Source organism: Embiotoca jacksoni, unplaced genomic scaffold (genome assembly GCF_022577435.1).
Source record: "Embiotoca jacksoni isolate LCO1_2020_lvr unplaced genomic scaffold, fEmbJac1.0.p SCAF_10, whole genome shotgun sequence".
NCBI classification, from domain to species: Eukaryota; Metazoa; Chordata; class Actinopteri; family Embiotocidae; genus Embiotoca; species Embiotoca jacksoni.
In genome coordinates, this window is record NW_027185230.1 from 2,499,098 (window position 1) to 2,517,840 (window position 18,743).

Genomic DNA, 18,743 nt, shown 5'->3' on the forward strand with positions numbered 1-18,743 from the left:
CCACCTCCTCTGACAGTTATCAGGTTGAAACATACAATCCACAGCCAAGAGTTTTTTGGACACATGATCTTATTTGTATTAATATGTGTCGTATTTAAACTGAATACGGATTACTGAACATCTGTTGATGGGAGGCTGGGAAGGGTGCTCATCCAAAGGTTAACAAATCGGAGCCTCATTTCTTTCCCGATGGAGCGTTCATTCATCTTCGCACTGATGTCCAGGAACTGGTGTTCACTGGTAAATTCAGACCAAGTCACCGGCACCTTCAGGTTCCCTTTGTTAGGGTTTCTGTGAAAATAAATACAGGAAGAAAACGTTTGGGATTATATCTATTTGTTTTTGTAGTAATGTCCTGTTAAACCAGCCTCAAGCAGTTCAAATGTTGTGATCTTGTGTTTGTTACCCAGTTCTGGCAAAGTTAGTCCAGTAAGCGATCATGTAGCCAGACAGGTCTCTGTGTCTGTCCCCATAAGCCTTCGGCGTGGTGAAGGGTTTTCCGAACACGTACTGAAGGTCATCGGCGTGGTCGGCTCCTACCCAGTCATTGTAGGGTTTGCCTGGTCCGGCCATTAAACTGGGCTCAGATAGTCGGTAGGAGTAAGTACGTCCAGACCTGTTAAAAACATCACAATGTGTTTAGTCTGTCCTAAAACACTACAGTCAATCACATTATCTTTCAACTCTTGCCCTAACAAATGAAAAGAATCTTGACTTTAAGTTAGTAAAGTGTGATTTTGTTCATTTGAGTATAACGTCATCTGTGGCAGGTCATTAATTCAAATGTGGGACTTTGACAATGGCTCTCTGTGAATGTGATATTTCAGCCCAGTATCACAGCAAAGCAAGTAATACACCTGCCAGTCCATTAAAGGGTAGCGCATCTTTGAAACGGTTGGCACCACCTTGATATGATAAATAAACGCACGTCACATGACATATGTCATAAATCACAGATTTTACCCTGGAGGCCAGTATTGCAGTCTGAGAGAAGGTGATGTGGAATTCTTCTGAGCAGATAGTCTAACCCAAATCACGTGTTTGTTTCTTTTTCTAACTCTAACTCTGTGTTTGTTTTAACCCAAGTTTTTAGTCGTTTCTTTTAGTCTAACCTAGCCACGTACCCCCCCCCCCCCCCAACTCTAACCAGGTGTTTTTTTGTGGGGTTTTCTTTTTTGTGACCCTAGCCACGTAATGTTTTTCCTTGTAACCCGAACCACATGTTTTATTTTCTCCAAACTCTAACCATGTGTTTTTTGCTGGTGTGACACTGACATGCTGCCCTCTAGTGAACTGGCATGTGTATTGCATGCCTTTCCATGATATATCAGGTGGGATATTTACAGTTGTATGTCCAGTGCCAGCTCAGTTTAGACATTGAACACTGTCCCTGCTGCCAAAACATCTAACAAAACTGTTATCTAAATAACTGCTGACACTACTGTCACAAGTATTTCTAACAGGTGGTACTGTAGATGTCAAAACAAATCAAACAGCAGTTGGCTGTTTTTAGGTGAGGGAATCAAGCCGTTAGTCTCACGTGGCGAGAGCAGCATGCAGGTAAATGTCAGTCTGTATGGGAGCCAGGAATATGTAGTCAGTCCCAATGTCCACAGCAGTTCTCTTGATTGTCTCCTGGCTGGGTGTTGATCCCCAATTGGATGAGTATTCAGCAAAGGCAATCTCCAAAGCAGCTTTCCCTTTTTCTTTGGTGTAAGCAGCAAGGAGCCTCTTTACATCTTCTCTGCAATGGAAAAAAGACAGAGAGCTCTGTTAATGAAAAGACGTGCTCTCACGGTTTAGTTGCCTTTTTCCTCAGAAGACAGACCAGACTTACACAGGAGTCTCTTGATTCTTGTTACCAATGGAAGGAATATCTTGTGAGGTGAATAGGTGTCCATCCATGTCATTAACTCCTGCAAGGTAGTCTATCTCAGCAGCGTTGTGAAATAAGTTGCTGGGCTGATCAGGGAGGAAGTCTCCATCAACGACAGGAGACAGAAGCAGGTTGTTCACACCGGGATCTGAGATCGAAAAGGATACAATGAGGTGGCAGATTATGGGCATTTTCTTTTTTACATGATATTAGTAGTTTGTCTATGCACACACTTTTGTGAATACTGTTTGTATTTTTCATACATCCTAAATGAGTTACATTTAGCTTAAGATCTTCTGATCTATTGTTCCATTCACAGGAAATGATGCTCACAGTCTGGAGAGCCTTGTTGGATGCGGAGAGAAGCCATGGTGAGGGTCTTAGCATCAACTGATTTCAGGCAGGCCACCATGCTGTCATCAGTGGGGCAGTCAACTTTCTCAGCAACCTGAGCAGGTGGTATGTGATAATGCATAGATTAAATTGAACAAATTACAGGATATTCATCCAAAAAACAATTTTTCCCCTTTACACCAAGTGATAATGCGTTGATTAAGTCGAATAGCATACAGGATATTCTACTGACATTAACTTTCATTATTAATTTGAATTTTTTTTTTATGTTTTCCTCTTTCCATTTGACATATTATAACATTATGATGCTATCCAACAAGGCCTTTTTCGTATCTAACAGATAAGAGCAAAATTAGCGTTCATTTGTGTCCATCTGATAAAGGTAAGTCCAATATTTAGTCTCCTTTTAGGTGATAAAAAAATGTTCCACTTTGTTCACCAGCTATTCGCAAACCTTGTCGGTTTTATGTGCTGAGCAGGAAGTGTTGTTTTACAGCCTGATCCAAATAAAAACGGCTGCTAAGAGCAGTGAGACTGAGATAAAGCATTAAACTTATGGAAAACCAAAAGAGTTACCTGAAACATTTCCGGCACTTCTAATTGTGGCCTTAAAATTGTCACATTTTATGAGGAGGTCACACAAAAGTACCAGGACTTCATAACAGGGTTGAGTTGATAATGACGTACCTCCACTGCAATCTTGCGTGGGTTTTTCCTGAAAGCCCAGGGGCAGAAGGCAACCCCACTCTGGGAGATGGCTCGCTTGATCAACCCTTTGTTGTGGGGAGTGAGACTCTGTGTTGGAACATATACACACAGTATTAAAAGAATATTTGATTTAATTGTGTTTATTTGTCAACTTGCCAAATGAAAGAAATGATGATTAAATAGCAATTTTCAGATCTTAAACTCACTCACTCTTATTAATAAAACCTATCAGTAAAAGGTGGTTTGAATTAATGCATTTTTGTCTTTTTTGAAAGGGACACCTTATTGTTTGTTTATAAGTTGTAACTAATTCATTTAATATTAAAATGATCAATTCTTTAGTGACTATCATAGAGGAGGATAATATACACCAGCCTGGCAACACCAAATGGGTCTTGCAAAAATATATTTTATTGACCACTAATAAAGTCATTAGTTAAAAATTACAAAGTGCATCGTCTCTCAAATCTCTCACCTGGAAGCTAACACTGGCTGCACCTGCAGACTCTCCAAAGAGGGTGATGTTGTCAGGGTCTCCTCCAAACGAGCGGATGTTTCTGTGCACCCAGGCGATGGCAGCGTGCTGGTCCCACAGACCATAGTTTCCTGTCATGGTGACAAATTGGGAGTCACTTAGTTCCAGTGACTAATGTTGCCAAATAGAAAATGAAAGAAATGGAAAATGTCCAGGATTTCTGATGATTCCTGTTAATTGTACTTACCAGGTAAGCTTGAGTCCCCTGTGCTGAGGAAGCCCAGGGTTCCCACACGGTGTCCCACAGACACGACAATGACGTTGCCTCTGTCGGCTATTTCCTGACCGCTGTACAGATAATTGTTGAGAAAATTTTCCCCCATAGAGCCACCGGCCATGAAGGCTCCTCCATAAAACCAAATCATGACTGGGAGATTTGATGACACTTGAGGGGATCAAGGGATGCATTTTTATTATACAAAAGAACACATCTTAGTGTATGCATATTTTTTAAGATTAATATATCAAAACACAAAAACAACCATGTTGTCCATGAGGAATCCAGATGTTGAGGTAAAGGCAGTCTTCACTACCAAAGGATGAAGTCTGACGCATGCTGATCTGGAGACATCTCTGGGCAAACTTCGTTGCCTTCAGTATGCCTGGGGATAAAAATAATACAAACAATTTCTTCCCAAGGATTTAGGGAGGATTTTATAGTGCAAGCAACATGTTCAAGCTTCTATTTATTCAATGCAAATACTGCAAATGTTCAGCTCTGTTTGGTCGTCTTTGAACGCACCGTCCCATCCAGGGTGAGGTTTGGGTTTCTCAAAGGTTCCAGGTTGGGCAGCGAAGGGAATTCCTTTGAAAACATCCACAGAGCGGAAAAAACCGAGGGGGATATTTTGTCCCTGAACGCTGCCACCCTCTGTCTGGACCACGCCCAGCTAGAGACAAAAAACAACTTTCACCTTCAATGACAATAAAAATAGTGATCCTAATGTTTCTAAAAGTCAGACAGTTAATTATGACATTTTTAAAAAGATAGCAACATAATGATGCAGATGTTTTATGTTTTGCTAGTGTTAGACAGATTTGCAAAAATGTTAACTTTCCCTTGAAACATTTTAGTGTCGTGAATGTGAAAGTAAACTCTGAAATCATCAAGAGCAGATTTGTGAAATTAAGTAATTTTTTATGCTTTTTTTTTCTTTGATATAAGTAGAACAAATAATTCCTTCCTAGTGCCAACCATGAAAAAAAGAGCATGCAGTGTGTAAGTGTGTATTGTTGCCATGTGGAGAGAAAGCCCAGCAGTCTTTGTGAGGTTGGTAGTGAAGCCTTCTCCGCTGCTGACTCAGACACAGGTGGGCTGATTCTCAGATCAGCAAACAACAGCCAGTTTGAGTTGAGATAAATACCCTTAAATAATCCCACACCTCTGCAGGGCAGCTGTCGGTTGGACAACACATTTGTTGAGACTGGAAAATGATTGATTTTGAAATGAATGATCATGAATGCATCTCACTCCCATTATTGTGATATAAGTAAGTAACTATTCTGCAATCACCAGTAGTTACTGGTCGTAGAGCAGTTGATTTATGCAAGCAACTAAAAACAATATTTGGGTTGTTTATTTTGTGGGTTAATGAACAATCCCTGCCATCTCTGATGGATATGTTAGCAGCACTTGATACAAAAGCATGTTGAAGAAAATTGAGGCCATTACTATTGCTATGGGTTTTCTAAATATAGAAAAAAAAATAGGCCTAATGCTGGACAAAGGCAGGAAAAACAAATAATCTGCACAGAATATATAACTTCACTTTAATTACTTTTTGCAGATTATTGCATTCGGATTCAAGGTCATCCCGATTCCAAGGCCTTAACCTCCACAGCTGATGTAACCGGAGGTTGGAGGCCAAATATCACCACCTTTCTTCCCATTTTAAGCAGCTTTAATAGTATTACTTTATTCCTTTGGCAGGATGTCACCGTAATTACTGATCTTGGCAAGCTGGTTGCAGTCAAAAACTTTAAATAGCTATAAATTTAAACATAACACAGCCTTTTCTCTTTGTAGAGGTAGGCCCACCCGAGCTGATGTTGCAGTGCTCTGCTGTGGCCATTACTATCAGCTATGTCCAGATAACAGAGCACAATTGACACATTCTCACAACCAATTGGATCCTTTGTCCCGTCCACCTTCAACGTGTATTCTCTATTTCTTTAACCCTCGTCTTGTCCTTGGGTCAAAATGACCCGCAGCTGTGTTCAACCAAGTTCTATTTTATTTCTATATTTTTATATTTTTTGGAATCATTGTTCATCATTCTTTAAAGAAACCCTCACAGCCTCCTTGTCACCAATGATACCAAAAAATATGAAAATAAAATAGAACTTGGTTGAACACAGCTGCGGGTCATTTTGATCCAAGGACAACACGAGGGTTAATAATTTTACTGGTCACCATGAGGGCTATCATTTCATTTTGAATTTCATTTGAAGTGTAGGTGGCATTTTGGGAGATGGTGCTAAATACCTGGGATGGGGCTTTGTCTTTTCTCAGCGTGTATTCCACCGTAAAAAAAATAGACCCACCCACCACTCTCTTGACCCAAAGCATCCATTATCCCTCTCAGCAGCTGCTGATATGACACAAGGAACTCAATGATAGTCACTATAGCTGGTCAATATCCTTTGCAAATTTCCAGTTACAAAAGCTGGTTTGGGTGAAGGCTTTGTCATCATTGGCACTGGACCCAATACAAAATTTTGTTCTAATAAACCAGCTTCTGTTAAAAGACCTAGTAGGGTATTATTGGTGCACCTGAGCTGACGTCTATGTCACAAGGTCGTCAGGAGCATTCGTGGGCGGTTGGCCTGTCCTGACCATGCTTGCCACCAGCAGGTAACATTTCCTGCAGCAGGAGGAGGTAGCAGATTAACTTCGGGATCAGGCTGATCGGCAATATAATTGCTGCCTCTGCTAACCGGACTGCTGGCCTCTGCTGGGGTCTTTTGTTTATTTTTAAGCCACATTCTTATATCCATATTTGTAAGCTGCTTTTTCGCTCAACAATGCAATGGCGAAAATGAAACAGCTGAGATGTTCTAGAAGTTCTAACTTTTTTAATCACATCACTATCCACGAGGTTCAAATCTAATTCATAATTGTGACAGCAAACAGCACTGTCCATTATTCTGAAACAACAGCGCTGTATTTCAGCATGGTTGAATGCTGTTTACAGTGAGAAAAGAGACTGAATCCAAAACACATGCTTCAAATCATTTGGGGGGGGGGTTTCTTTAGAGAAGGTGTTTCATAACTTCAAGGATGTTGTTTTGCTTCTGCTGTTTTTTTTTAGACACATAGCATACAATGCAGACAACTTCCCATGTATTGACTGTTCGCTCATGAGTCCATGAAGGCAGCAGCAATAGCCATGTGCTAAAATACATCATTTTCAGTACTTTTTTTATTGTCTGCTTTGATTTGGTTTTGGATTAGAAAGCTAACACACACTTCTGTAAAAAAGACAATATTTTTTTGCATTATATAACCAAAATCTTATTTTAAGAAAAGATCTGACCTCAAGAAGTTATCATTACTGAGCCAAAAACACTGAGATAACCCCAAAACGCAGGTACTACTCAGTAAATTTGGATAGTTCTATATGGGTATATTGCAAATATAAACACAAGACCAGGGAAATAGTATTTGTATCTGAAATCCATTTATTTTTCATGAACCAATACTGGTGTATACAATAGATCTGCATGTCCACAAGGTGATATAGCAATTAAACTCTTTATTCTGAGACAACTGTGGGAAGGTTGGGCAGGATACTGGTCCAGAAATGCACCATTCGCGTCCTCAGCTTCGTTCTCACATAGTTCATGTCCATGTCAGAATGTATCTCCAGGTACTGGTGACCAGTGCTGGTGAATTTGGGCCAGGTAGCTGGCACTTTCAGGTCTCCTTTGTTTGGATCTCTGTGGGCAAAATGAGAGGAAAGAGAAACTAAAATGACGGAGTTTTAGTTTTGTATTTCAGTGTCTGATTCAAGTGTGTTTCTGTGATACTCCTCTGTTTCATGTCTGCAGAAGTTTACCCAGTTTTGGCAAAGTTGGTCCAGTAGGCAATGATGTAGCCGGAGAGGTAACGATAGCGGGGCCAGTATCCCAGTGGTGTGGAGAAAGGCTTTCCGAAGACGTACTGCAGGTCGTCAGCATGGTCAGCTCCCATCCAGCTGGGGTAGGGTGTGGTAATGCCACCCAAACGGTTGGGCTCAGAGAACAAGTAGGAGTAGGTTCTTCCAGTTCTTTGGTGTGACAAGAAAGAAACAGGTATGTGAAGATGACTACATCAATGAGTGAAATAAATTTAAAAAACTGAAAGCTTAGCAAATCTTGAGAGAATGTGAAATCAGCAGATTTAAGAGAGGTCTTCTATTGAAAAGTATTTGAAGTCTTGCACCTAATTATTTTGATGCTTGATACTGGTTTTTGCTACGAACTCACAAAATATAACAGTCAGTAGTGCTGAAACAGGCCACAACAATAATTATTAACCTTTCCAGTGGTTCTTTAAAAGTTATTTAATTAATTAATAATGAAAATCCTTATATCTTAAGTCACAATTAATATATGATTGTTTCAATATAATATCTGACAATATCATAGAATATTTTAATTTGCCTCATTTTTCTATCATTAAATGGTTAAGGAAATAAAGTTAAAGTTAAAATAAGTTTCTTTTAATGGTTGATGTATCCTATTGTCACCATTTATTTTGTCTATTGCTTTGCTGTTAATTTAATCCACACTTGAATGTGTTTAAAGACAGGTATAAACCACATTCAAGATTGAATTATCCACGAAAACATCACGGGAATTTCATACTTTGAAAAAAAAACATCATAACAATATTTAATTTAATGGATAAATCTTATTCCCTTGCATTCTACAATGGCTACCGTGCAGTTTAAAGAAACTTTAGGACCCATATTTATTCCCTACCTTCTAAAGCGATGTGTGGAACAAAAGTGCTTATGAATAAACTGACAGCAACATCTGCATAGCAAGATCTTATTCTCACGTGGCGTTGTTAGCATGAAGATAAAGGGCAGCCTGTGTGGGAACCAGGAAAATGTAGTCTGTTCCAATCCCCACGACGGTTTTCTTGATGGTCTCCCTGTTGGGATTCGTTCCCCAGCCTGAGGTGTATGTGGAGTAGGCGCTTTCCATACCATCCTTGCCTTTATCCTTAGTGTAGGCAGCCAAGAGCCTCTTTACATCCTCGCTGCAATCAGGAAGAGATGAAAAATGAGGTGTGTTAAAACAACTACCTGCCACCAAAACGAATAATGGTTCTACAATTCCAACTAAAGGCCAGCATGTTTATTTGAGTGAATCCATTTAGAAAATATCTTTTCACACAGATTAAATGGCTTGAACTCACATAGGTGTGTCCACCAGTTGAGAGTTGATCGACGGAACATCAAGACCAGTGAAGAGATGTCCATCCATGTCATTGATTCCAGCGATGTAGTCAATTTCAGCCGCATTGTGGAACAAGTTATGAGGCTCATCCGGCAGGAAGTCGCCATCGATGTTAGCAGACAGGAGCAAGTTGAGCGCAATGGGGTCTAACAAATGTAGGCACTCAAGTCAGGAAATCTCACTATATACCACACCAGATGTTGCTCGTGTTTAATGTGTGGCTGGCATTGTCATTTTTGGCAAAATCTAATGGACAATAAATTAGGTCTGAGACGGACTGAGCTTGATGAATCAGCAAATTAGTGGGAACTGCCACCTGTAATATGCTACCAGTATAACTTCTGACTTGTTTACCGATCAAGGCAAAAAAAAAAAAAGCTTACTTCATATGCGCTGCTCTGGTAGAAAATGTTGACACAATGTCTTAAACAACATAAACTAAGCTGTGTGGTGCACAGTCCTTACGATCGGGGGAGCTAGCTATCTTGAGATTGCCTGCCATCGTTAGTTGCACAGGATCAGTCATCTTCAAACAGGCAACCATCCTCTCATCAGTGGGGCAGTTGACCTTCAAAGCAACCTGGGGGAGTGGGTTCAAATCATCTTTAAATATTTCCCAGCCCTGAAGTTGAAGTTACATCTTAGAAATCCTGTTAATTATTTCAAAAAAGTGAGAGCAGCTGCGATGTACCTCTTCAGCGAACCTGCGGTAGTTTTTGTTGACCGCCCAGGGGCAAAGGGCGACCCCACTCTGGGAGATGGCTCTCTTGATCATCCCTTTGTTGTGGGGAGTGAGAGTCTGTAGGTAGACAGATAGAAACAGTAGATATTTTAGTGTGTTCTTTAAATCAAGGTGAATTTGACTCAATCCTCTGGGGCTTAAAAATGAAGCCAATATGGAAGTGCCAAAAACTGCAGCACCTCCAATGGCTAGTTGAGACTGTCTCCCAAAGCAAGTAAATTCCTATTGACCACCATGTAAAATGATCAATTCTTTAGTGACTATCATAGAGGAGGATAATATACACCAACCTGGCAACACTAAATGGGCCTTGCAAAAACATGTTTTATTGACCACGAATAAAGTCATTAGTTAAAAATTACAAAGTGCATCGTCTCTCAAATCTCTCACCTGGAAGCTAACACTAGCTGCACCTGCAGACTCTCCAAAGAGGGTGATGTTGTCAGGGTCTCCTCCAAACGAGCGGATGTTTCTGTGCACCCAGGCGATGGCAGCGTGCTGGTCCCACAGACCATAGTTTCCTGTGGAGGTTCAAACATAATTAATTCACGTGAAGAATTGCTCATGTATTGTAACAATTTCTAAAAATAGCACACATTTACCAGGCTCTGTACAGTTTTATCACCCACCTGGCAAACCAGAGTCTCCAGTGCTCAGGAAACCCAGAGTTCCCACACGATACCCCAGTGTCACCACAATAACGTTCCCTCTGTCTGCGATCTCCTGCCCGTCGTACAGATAGTTATCCAGGAAGTTAGCCCCCATCGAGCCTCCAGTCAAGAAGCCTCCTCCGTAGATCCAGACCATGACGGCCAGATCGGTGGATACTAGAGGACGATGAGACCGTTGTAGTGTAGGGATCGAATTTTGATGGCACACTGCTCGGCTTCTGGCAGTCCTTACCTGAGCGGCCTTGAGGAACCCAGATGTTGAGATACAGGCAGTCCTCACTGCCTCTGGTGTCAGTCATGAGAAGGTTAACCTGAAGGCATCTCTTCCTGTATTCAGTGGCCTTCAGAACACCTGACCAGGGACACACACAATGGCAGAGCAGTTCAATTTGGCATCAAACGGATGCTCATTTTAGATGATAAAACGTTTTCAACCAATTAAATTAAAGTTAAAAGGAAGGGGACAGAATTGCCTGGGAGTTATGGCGATGATTGCTAAAGGGGCAAAATCCAGTAGGTGAGAAGCTCAGTCTGTCTACCCACCATCCCAGCCAGGGTGACGCTTTGGCTTCTCAAACCTTCCAGGGATATCGGCGAAGGGAATCCCCTTGAAGATGTCCATGTGATGGTAGAATCCAAGACGAATGTTTTTGCCCTCCACCATCCCTCCCTCTGTGTACACCACACCGAGCTACAGGAATAAAGCACACACAAAGGCAAGAGATGGACTTATGTCATCGATCAAAAATTACTGTATGGACCAAAGTACTTGTTCTTACTGCAGTGATGGATTTTAGCGCATCACATTTAGGTTTTAAATTCTTAGTTTCACTTTGGCAAATTTTGAAAACAAAGTGTCTGAATAAATCACACATTTGACAAATAATAACAAAAAAAATGTATGGTTGTTTGAAAACCTTTGTTCCAACACAACACTGTATATCTGTCAGTGATTAATGTGGCACACATGAACAAATTATTATTCTTGCTCAAGAATCATAGCTGAATTGTAGACAAAACTTTAGGATATTTAAAAAATACTGAGCACTGCTTTACAAACAATATATTTCTAGATACATGAGAAGTATACATTTGGTGTGTCACTTACAGAGATCGCAGAGACCGTCTCCAGAAATGCAGCAACAGCCACCAAAATCCCCAGCATCACCTTCATGACCAAAGTGTGAGATCCATGTTGATCCTCAGCTCGACTTTTATAAAGGAGACCCCTCCCCTAAACAGCCTCTGACCAGTGTGCAGTGTTGGGGGCCTGTGTTTCCAACTGTTGCATAACACATCATATTTAACCCCCTTTGTCTGCTGCACGTTCCTCAGCACTTCACCGAGGACTACCTCAAACACTTTAAACATCTACATGAAAATGACATGTAGTGGTCGAACAAACAGTTTTTGTAGCTTCAGCAGTGACTGAACAGTTTCAGTTCTGCAAAAGTGGCAGCAGTAGGTTTTCTTAGGCGTGAGGCAAAATCACCCAAAAATGTCATGGCAGGTGAAACGCTCATGGAAACTGACTCTCGAAATGAACTTTTGTAAGAATGGCCACGCCGTTGGACTGGTCTTTTCCTTATGATGTACTTTTAACTCTTTCTTCATGGAGCCAAACAGCCAAAAGTTAAATAGTGTTAACACATATTAGGGGGAGAAATGGCACATCTTTGTTTTATGCTTCAGTACTTCCTATTGATTATGTTGCAGGTTTTCTTTGCCTACAAACTCTCCAGGGTCTTGACAATCAGAGATGGCCACTACTAATGTGTTTTGCTTGAAGATAGTCTTGTCGTATTAATGAGTTCAAAATGATGCATGTAAAAGTTAATACAAACGGTGACAAGAAGAAACTCTTGGATAAAAAAAAAATCTGAAATACCACCAAACAGAGGAGCCTTGGTCCTCATGAATTAAAAATGTGGGTGTGACCAACCTTTCAGAGGTGATTTTGTGCCATTGTCAATCAGGCAGCCAAATCTACTGAGTATACACAGCTGCCCAACTGGAATCCAATTCTCACTGCATAATCAGTCCAAAAAGTTAACCCTTGAATGTTCTTAAGATAGACAATAGGCTGCCTTTATCATGGCCTACAACTAGTTTTGATTTGAAATATTTTCTTTAATTCACTTCATTATAGCCAGTAAGAGGAAATATATCTGCCCAATAACAACACGTTTGTCTTGACATGCTCCCATTTTCACCGTATCTTTGTTCACACATGGTATGCCAGATCATATCGTTCACAGCAGCAAGCACGGCTGAAACAGCTGTTTGACAGAATCTGAATCTCACTCCGAGTTACTATTATTATTCACAAACTAAAGAACTGGGAGATCATTTTTGATCATATTTGAAGGCAAACTTTATGCTGACACTGAAACTATTAAGTTGTGTTGCATTTGATAAATTTTCACCTCAAACAAACACAACAAGAAGCTGCTCGGTCCACTAACACAGATGATGCCGTTTTTACACACACCTTTAGAAATAGTTTAACTCTTTATTTACATTTAACTAAATAGATCACATCTCACATGTTACACAAATGAATGATGCAAAAATATTAACATGTCAGTAACATGGTTGTCTTTTGTTACATGTAATCAAGAATTTCTGTCTCCATCTCATTTTCACTTCCCTCTGATGGCAGAAATTCATCATCCTCATCCTCCTCTTCATCTTCCTTGTTCTCATCCTCCTCTTCATCCACATCGCTCACTGGGGATTTTACACTTAGTGCTCGGCGTCTTCGTCTTTTGGGAAGTTCTGGTAATGCTGAAGGACAGAAATAAAATCAGTTAACAGACCAAAAAGCTCATCAGTGTTTATTTTGTACAAAAGTCAGAGTGCTGCCTCTTTGTTATCTATCCTGTTTCATTGACTAGGTTAGATCATGTATGTTCTCACTGAGGGTTTCTCTCAACATCCTTTGGGGGTTTCTGAGCCCCAGCATCTTCTAACGGCTTTTAGTTGGCAAATCTTCTCAAAACAATCAGCTCATATTCTTTGTTCAAATGTTGAAGTTCTTAAGACAGTCTAGTGTAATATTAAATATCTGTTTGGATTCAAATGTGGACATCAGGAGGTCTGATGATCGATATGACGGGTCACAAGGTGAAAAAAACAATAAAAAAAAGAAAATCATTACACATTGCCCCCCCTTCTTAGGTAGGTAGGTAGGTATTTACTTTATTAATCCCCGAGGGGAAATTTTTTAAATTCTTTTTAACTTTGTGACTGGCCTTTTCCTTACCTGGTTTCTGTGCTCGGATGACCTTCTTGATCATGACTGAGATAATGTCCCTCAGCTTGTCCGTGGTCCCGAGAGCACACCAGCCGTCACGCTCGTCACATAGCTGCTCTTTACCACTGTTCTGTTCAATCACGTCTTTGACACTGGAGCGTTAAACCAAATCACATAAATATATGAATATCACCAGCTTGTCTTTTTCTGTGCCACAGGAAATAGAAAAACATACAATTTGTGGGAAAGCCAGTTAAATCATTTCAAACAGTCGGGGTAAAACAAATTAGAGATACATTTTCAGGTACATAATGTTAAATTTAAAGTGTAAAACACTGCATTTAATTGTATTTGGAACACGTTATGACCTTTAGATAACAATTGTCTCGCACTTGTAGACATACTGATATCAGTTAGATGAACCTAAAGCACTCAAGATGAAAAATAACAGAAGTATTGTATTCACGTACCTTTTCACATTCAGATCACAGAGCTGGTAAAACATCTGTCTGTGAGGAGGCAGCATGCCCTCTCTGAAAATGTAGGCTGACTCCTGTGGAGGTAAAACTGAGGTTAGCATCATCAAAAAGACAATGTGATGACCAGTGCCTTCAACTTTAAATCATGGACTGTAGCAGAAAAGGTGAGACAGCACTTAGTATCCTCCTGCATTTCAATGTTTACACACAGAATTGAATTTATAAAAACAACCATTTGAATAAATACAGGCAACATGCACACTTTTATAAAAGTACCAAAAGGTGCAATGATGCAAGAAGAGCCTAAGAAGCATGTTAGCTCCAATAATGCTGTGTCATGCCTTTTTCTTCACCGACCTTTAGCTGGTATGTGATTGGAACTGGATCTCGACTGGAGCTCGGACCCTCCTGAGCAGGAAGATCCATCACACTGGCTGGCTGAGGACCTGGGACAAAAACAACATGTTGTGAGTTTACCTTGGCCAAACATCGCGGGGTGTGTTTAATGGAATTTAAATACATTTGTCTCATCTGTGAGCTGGTTAGCCTGTCGACAGAACTTCCTTATATCTTTTTACGATAAGTTTAGCTGCTTCCCGCTCAGAGTCCAGGTATTGTGCGTGCTGGGTCACTGTCACGACTAACAAGGACACATTCAGCAAACAGACAACTTTCTGTTTCCTCATTTGCCAGAACAACATGTCACATTTAAATATATATGTATTTAAATGGACCACATACATATGTCTAAATGTACGTTACCTGCTTTGTTAAAAGTGATTGGCAGACTGTAGTTCAGGGCGCTCCTCTTTGCTTTCACTGGCATGTCTGACAGTGAATAACCTAAAAGTGGGGAAACAAAGAGGACCGCAAAAAGTTAGTTAACTGCTTTGCTGAAGAAAGTTTGATAGAAAATGCTGATGTGCTGGAGCTCAGCTCTCACCGTGTTTGGTGCTACAGCGGATCCTGAAGTCCAGCATCTGGTATATCTTGGAATCGGCGCTCTTCCGGGGGTCGTAGCCCAGCCTCACCCACAAGCTTCTCCACGGGCCAGTCACCTAAAAAAGGTTTATCTGACTTTTAACTTACATTTAGGAAACGTAATTGTTGTGTTACAGGAGAGGACAGAATGTAAAAGTCACTCTACAAATGCAGAGGTGAAACAACAACACTGACAACACAATAATAATTATATATTTAACATCACAGTCTAAATAAAATATATACAATGTTATAAGCTTCACATACATAAACACATGAATAGATTTCTTTTTGGAATCTATTTCTACCGAGATTTTCCATGTTCAAACATTTCTCTTCAGTTACTGTTACAGGTACTTGTGTAACTCTTAGTTTTCATTTAAATTTCACTGTCCCAAATATACAGCAGCTAAATGACATAACCTCCCAGCTCACCATGTAGTAGGCGTAGACGGGCAGCAGCAGTTTCAGTTTGTCAGGGTGGATGTTGATATTGGCTTTGACTGCGTTTCGGGACCAGATGGGCCGGCTCTCAAACATCTAGGGACAAAACATTTCACTTGAGATAAGATTACAGGCCCAAAATGAGTCAAAAATACATTCCCCTAATGGAAAGAGAACTGGAACAGAAGTATCTGTTTGGTGTGAGCCAAAAAAAAAACCACCATGAAGTTTCCACAGAGTGAGTAGGGATTCAAACATAGGCACAAAACCTGAGCTGAGCTGAGCTGAGCTCAGCCATCACCTCCTTCTTCCTGCGCTGGTGAATATTCTCCTAGAAATGAGAGGCGGTGTTGAGCTTCAGAGAGCCAGCGACCATCACCGCAGCGACACACAAACCTGTTTCATTTTTTCTTCCGTGTGCTTGTCGTGATCCTTCAGGCAGACTCGAGTCCAGTTGACCTTGGCTGCCTCGAGGCACGAGGTGGGCACGGTGGGATCAATGAAGGTGACAAAAATGGCGTTGTGGGGCCGGCGGGAGCGATTCACGCCGATGAAGTTCTTCTTCATAATGGGCATCTGACTACAAACAGAACGGAGGAGAGATGTTAAAAATATAATACTGAAATTTAAGATATAGACTTGTTAAATTCATCCATGCAGAGCCCTTACTGACTTCTGAAACATGTCAGGCCGGTAGAAATAATCCACGGGGGTGTCAAGGCGGGAGAAGATGGCCGGGGGGAGAAAGTAAGGCATGGGCTGCTCGAAGAACTCATAATTCTCCGTTTTGCGGAGGATGATTTTTTCGTACAAAGACGTGACTTTTCCATCTTCTGAATGAACAGCGAGGCACTGAAAATCTGCCATCCCTGAAAAGAATAGACAAGCAGTCAGAAGAAGCAATCTCATTTATTCATTATTTTAAAAAATATCAGTAATTTTCTTTGATACCAAGATGTTCAAATAATGTCTTCATCATCCAGAGTTTAACGAAGAAAGACAAAAATCTACTTTTCACGACCCAAGAAAAAAATCTTGACGATTGACGAGAGTGAAATAAAAAAGAAAACTGAACAACTTCACACACTAACCTTGGAATTTGTACGTTGTTCCGATGACTCCCTTTATATCCATTTGGATCTCAACATCTTTGGGGTCTTTCTTTCGCACCCGCCGTCGCACTCTGAGGAGGAGGTTGCTCGACGGGAAGCGGTTTCCACACACAGAGTGGCAGAAAGGGTCCTGGGGTCGGAAACGCAGCTCGAGACGCTTGTTGGGGCGAGCGAAGGTCTGCGGGATCAACAAGACATGAAGGCAGTTATCGTTCGTGCAGGTTTAACTACAGCTGGAAGAAAATGATGGTGTCAGTTCACTTCTCACAAAATACCCACTTAAATGGGTATTTTTATTAATCTGTTGATTACTTTTTCCATCATTATTATTATTATTATTATTATTGTAGCCGTTTTGTCTTTAAAATGTCAGAACATGCCAAAAGTGTCATGTTTTATTCCAATCAACAGTCCCCAACCAAAATATATTCAGATTACTACCATGGAGGAGTAAGGAAACAGAAAATATTCACATTTAAGATGCTGGAATTAGAAAATGAAGGAATTATGTCAGTGAAAGAAATAACTCAAAATTATAAATCTATTATGAAAATAGCTGGCGATTCATTTTCGGCCAATTAACTGATCGATTAATCGTTACAGCACGACATTTACTCGACAAGGCTTCGGCGCGTTGCAGTTTAAAGGCAGGTTTGCTTCATTCCCACCGTAACAAACTCGAGATGAGACGAAGTGCAGCCCGCTGACCTTGGTCACTGTTTGTTCCCCACCCAGAGTCTCCAGCATGTCGCCCACGCTGCTGACCACCGCCGGATACTCCACACACACCAGCTTGTTGTCCCGCAGCTTCACGGTGGACGAGCCGCCCGGCACATCTTCAGTCTGGCAGGAAAGACTCAGTTCTCTCAGAGTAAAATCCAGCTTCAACGCCTTAGACTCCTCCATACCGGTTCCTTTGAATTAAGGAGCACTTAAGTTAAACCACGGCGGACGTGGGTAAAAGTTCCCGGTTCAAAAACGCCCGCAACATCCGCGGAAAGAGGTTGCGTGAAGTCTGTGTCCAAGTGCAAAATAACGCCGGTCGGAAACACCTGCACGCATATAGTTCCGCGGAACAAAAGCGTTCTCTAACGAGGCGTTGACTTAACAACTCATCTAAATGCATAAAGAAATGTATTAACATTTTAATATGAACAATAAACACTCTTGTCCACCACTAAGATTTGTCTATGTTACAAAGTCATGAAATGCATAACAACGTTGTGATACAGGCAGTCAGAAATAGAAATAGGCATTTTATTTCAGTAATATTAAATTGTTCAATACTGGTTTGCATTATGAAAATAACATCTGACTATACTTGAAGAACTCAGGTAATAGTAAGGTCAATACACTGCTGCTGTGCCGCTTTTGGCCTCATGATGGCGGTGTATAACCAAACAATATCAGAGTTGAACAGCAGAAGTAACTCAATCTTCTTGGATGCTAAGTCTGTGTTAGGGATCAATTAGTATATATTAAACACCGGATATTTAAACAGCCGGTAAAATTATATATGAATTGTCAGAAGGAGACATCCAGTGTTGTCAGAAGGGCCTTAAAGATGATTTGTCTGGCTGTCCCTCCCAGAAACTGTCAACACACCTCAGGGAAGAAAGAAAACAGTCAGTGCCTCTGTGTTTACCGAGTAATTTAAGATGCTGTTGTCTCGGCAATAATTGTCTGATGTGAGTTCCTGTTTACTTTGATTCTGGTTTGTCTTCTTTTCTCGTGCCTTTAAGGGAGTACAAGGCTTAACAAGATTTTAACAGTGATCATGTAGCCATCTTATTTTCACACCTTAATTTGAGTTGTTTATAAGGCTTTAATTTTTTTTTTCTTTTGTCATTTTATTTGACAATTTGACATTATACTAAAATATATTTGTATTAAATGTCAAACTGTTCTGATATTAACGTATAAATGCAGCACAGATTCTCCCTTAATGGAGGTCAAGTTAAGAATGAGATGCTGTTTTGCAGCAGATTCTCATGTGCTGGATGCTGAACTGCAACATATATATGATTCACCTGTTGGTAACACTGTGTGCCCCCAGTGCAAGGACAGATTTAGTCGAACCTTGCCTACAGGAGAGAAGCAGTAAATCCCAAATTCCCAACTCCCAAGTTCTCCAAAG

At 40.7% G+C, this 18,743-nt stretch overlaps 3 protein-coding genes across 3 annotated transcripts; all 3 read right to left on the bottom strand.

Annotated features, from left to right (window-relative positions):
* Positions 1 to 110: 110 nt before the first annotated feature.
* Positions 111 to 4,393, bottom strand: LOC138205597 (bile salt-activated lipase-like). The gene is made up of 10 exons (XM_069161678.1): positions 4,216 to 4,393; positions 3,956 to 4,075; positions 3,661 to 3,858; positions 3,414 to 3,544; positions 2,918 to 3,025; positions 2,210 to 2,324; positions 1,838 to 2,024; positions 1,541 to 1,744; positions 407 to 616; positions 111 to 291 (listed from the first exon to the last, which is right to left on the bottom strand). Exons 2-10 carry the CDS (start codon positions 4,026 to 4,028, stop codon positions 111 to 113), a joined length of 1,407 nt encoding a protein of 468 aa, XP_069017779.1. The 5' UTR covers positions 4,029 to 4,075; positions 4,216 to 4,393.
* A 2,756-nt stretch (positions 4,394 to 7,149) lies between these two features.
* Positions 7,150 to 11,508, bottom strand: LOC138204238 (bile salt-activated lipase-like). The gene is made up of 11 exons (XM_069159363.1): positions 11,443 to 11,508; positions 10,878 to 11,025; positions 10,567 to 10,686; positions 10,293 to 10,490; positions 10,054 to 10,184; positions 9,613 to 9,720; positions 9,387 to 9,501; positions 8,881 to 9,067; positions 8,518 to 8,721; positions 7,532 to 7,741; positions 7,150 to 7,412 (listed from the first exon to the last, which is right to left on the bottom strand). Exons 1-11 carry the CDS (start codon positions 11,506 to 11,508, stop codon positions 7,229 to 7,231), a joined length of 1,671 nt encoding a protein of 556 aa, XP_069015464.1. The 3' UTR covers positions 7,150 to 7,228.
* A 1,318-nt stretch (positions 11,509 to 12,826) lies between these two features.
* Positions 12,827 to 17,665, bottom strand: gtf3c5 (general transcription factor IIIC, polypeptide 5). The gene is made up of 11 exons (XM_069161692.1): positions 17,315 to 17,665; positions 16,586 to 16,784; positions 16,168 to 16,363; positions 15,891 to 16,074; positions 15,486 to 15,590; positions 15,013 to 15,127; positions 14,832 to 14,912; positions 14,427 to 14,515; positions 14,061 to 14,143; positions 13,600 to 13,742; positions 12,827 to 13,121 (listed from the first exon to the last, which is right to left on the bottom strand). Exons 1-11 carry the CDS (start codon positions 17,510 to 17,512, stop codon positions 12,940 to 12,942), a joined length of 1,575 nt encoding a protein of 524 aa, XP_069017793.1. The 5' UTR covers positions 17,513 to 17,665; the 3' UTR covers positions 12,827 to 12,939.
* Positions 17,666 to 18,743: the final 1,078 nt, after the last annotated feature.

Bases quoted from the DNA above. Each gene is read 5' to 3' on its own strand.
- LOC138204238 (XM_069159363.1), bottom strand. From the start codon at position 11,508: ATGAAGGTGATGCTGGGGATTTTGGTGGCTGTTGCTGCATTTCTGGAG. The intron at 11,026-11,442 runs GTAAGTGACACA...TTATTCCTGTAG, and splicing joins AGACGGTCTCTGCGATCTCT to CTCGGTGTGGTGTACACAGA. The intron at 7,413-7,531 runs GTAAACTTCTGC...TTTTGCCCACAG, and splicing joins ACCAACTTTGCCAAAACTGG to AGATCCAAACAAAGGAGACC.
- LOC138205597 (XM_069161678.1), bottom strand. From the start codon at position 4,028: ATGCGTCAGACTTCATCCTTTGGTAGTGAAGACTGCCTTTACCTCAAC. The intron at 1,745-1,837 runs GTAAGTCTGGTC...TTTCCATTGCAG, and splicing joins AAGAATCAAGAGACTCCTGT to AGAAGATGTAAAGAGGCTCC. The intron at 617-1,540 runs GTGAGACTAACG...TGTTTTTAACAG, and splicing joins CTGCATGCTGCTCTCGCCAC to GTCTGGACGTACTTACTCCT.
- gtf3c5 (XM_069161692.1), bottom strand. From the start codon at position 17,512: ATGGAGGAGTCTAAGGCGTTGAAGCTGGATTTTACTCTGAGAGAACTG. The intron at 14,913-15,012 runs GTGAGAGCTGAG...CCCCACTTTTAG, and splicing joins CCGCTGTAGCACCAAACACG to GTTATTCACTGTCAGACATG. The intron at 14,516-14,831 runs GTAACGTACATT...TTTTTGTCCCAG, and splicing joins AATCACTTTTAACAAAGCAG to GTCCTCAGCCAGCCAGTGTG.